The 1,229-nt window shown below is 54.6% G+C and overlaps 1 protein-coding gene across 1 annotated transcript; it reads left to right on the top strand.

The window, feature by feature from the left end:
• Positions 1–251: 251 nt before the first annotated feature.
• SLC10A4 (solute carrier family 10, member 4) lies at positions 252–767 on the top strand (the record flags this gene model as incomplete). The annotated part of the gene is made up of 1 exon (XM_008941156.1): positions 252–767. A coding segment is annotated over one exon (516 nt), but the record flags the coding sequence as incomplete, so codon positions are not given.
• Between the last annotated feature and the right edge of the window lie 462 nt (positions 768–1,229).

The raw sequence follows: 1,229 nt of genomic DNA, 5'->3' as shown, positions 1-1,229 counted from the left end.
AGTGAAGCATAAGCACTGCTTCTCTAGTTTCCCAGCAAGTCACTCCAACACAAAATGTTGGAGGGTGATCTCAGCCCCTTCTTTTCCCCAAGATGTGATCAAAAGTCACCAAAGTCCCGAGCCAGGTGCAAAGCTGGAACGGGCAGCGCAGCTGTGTTTTGCTGGTTAGACCTTCTATGGAGCTTCCACCTGCTGCGCTTATCCCTTTAAACTAATAACCCGTGTTTATCCGTGTCTGTATCTGTTGCCAGATTTCCCTGTGGTCCCTCTTGGTGACTCTGGTGATCCTGTTCATCCTGACTGGGACCATGCTGGGCCCAGATCTGATGGCACACATTCCTGCGTCTGTCTACGCCATTGCGGTGCTGATGCCTCTAGCGGGGTATGCCTTGGGATACGGCTTAGCCATGGCGTTTAGAATGCCCCCGCACTGCAGGAGAACTGTGTCTCTGGAAACAGGGTGCCAAAACGTCCAGCTCTGCACCGCCATCCTAAAACTCACCTTCCCCCCAGAGCTCATAGGGAGCATGTACATGTTTCCCTTGCTGTACGCACTTTTTCAGTCGGCAGAAGCGGGACTCTTTGTGCTGGCGTACAAGATGTATGGGAGAGACAGCTACAAACAAGATACTCTCGGCGAAGAGGAAGACACAGATATTTCCTACAAGAAACTGAAGGAGGAGGAGGTGGCCGATACGTCGTACGGCACAGTGACCACAGAGGAACGCAACTCCATTCAGATGGAGCCGACGCAGACGGCACTGTAGGCGGGATGAGGCGGGAGGTGTGCTGTGTGTTGTGCTTGCAGCCAGGCTGGGGCCGAGCTCCCGGCTGCGCCAGCGGAGCCACCCAGCCTCCATCGTTTCTCCAGCTGCTCCCATTGTACAAGGTGATGTGTGTTTATTACCGTGACAATTGTATTTCCTCGAAAATAAATTTAAAGCAAAGGAAGAAGTATCACTGCGACGCAACCCAGTAGTCGTATGCCCTCATGCGAGGAGGCTCCCGCCCGCCCGAGCGCTGGGTAGGAGGGAGACAAGTGTTTTGCAGAGGCCAAGCCAGCGTGGTGCCCAGGGCGGACCAAGGGGCAAACCACCTTGCACGTGTCTCTGTGCCTCCCGCTGCTGTAAAAGCATTGTACTCGTTGTTCTCACCACAAATACATGGCCAAGCTGAACCAAACCCGTGTTCCCCGCTGATTAATCCCGGGCGGGCGGCTAAGGGCCGAG

The sequence above is a fragment of the Merops nubicus genome, unplaced genomic scaffold (genome assembly GCF_000691845.1).
Source record: "Merops nubicus isolate BGI_N331 unplaced genomic scaffold, ASM69184v1 Scaffold51195, whole genome shotgun sequence".
NCBI classification, from domain to species: domain Eukaryota; kingdom Metazoa; phylum Chordata; class Aves; order Coraciiformes; family Meropidae; genus Merops; species Merops nubicus.
The sequence above is the reverse complement of the archived record's forward strand: the minus strand, read 5'-3'. Positions and strand labels throughout refer to the sequence as shown.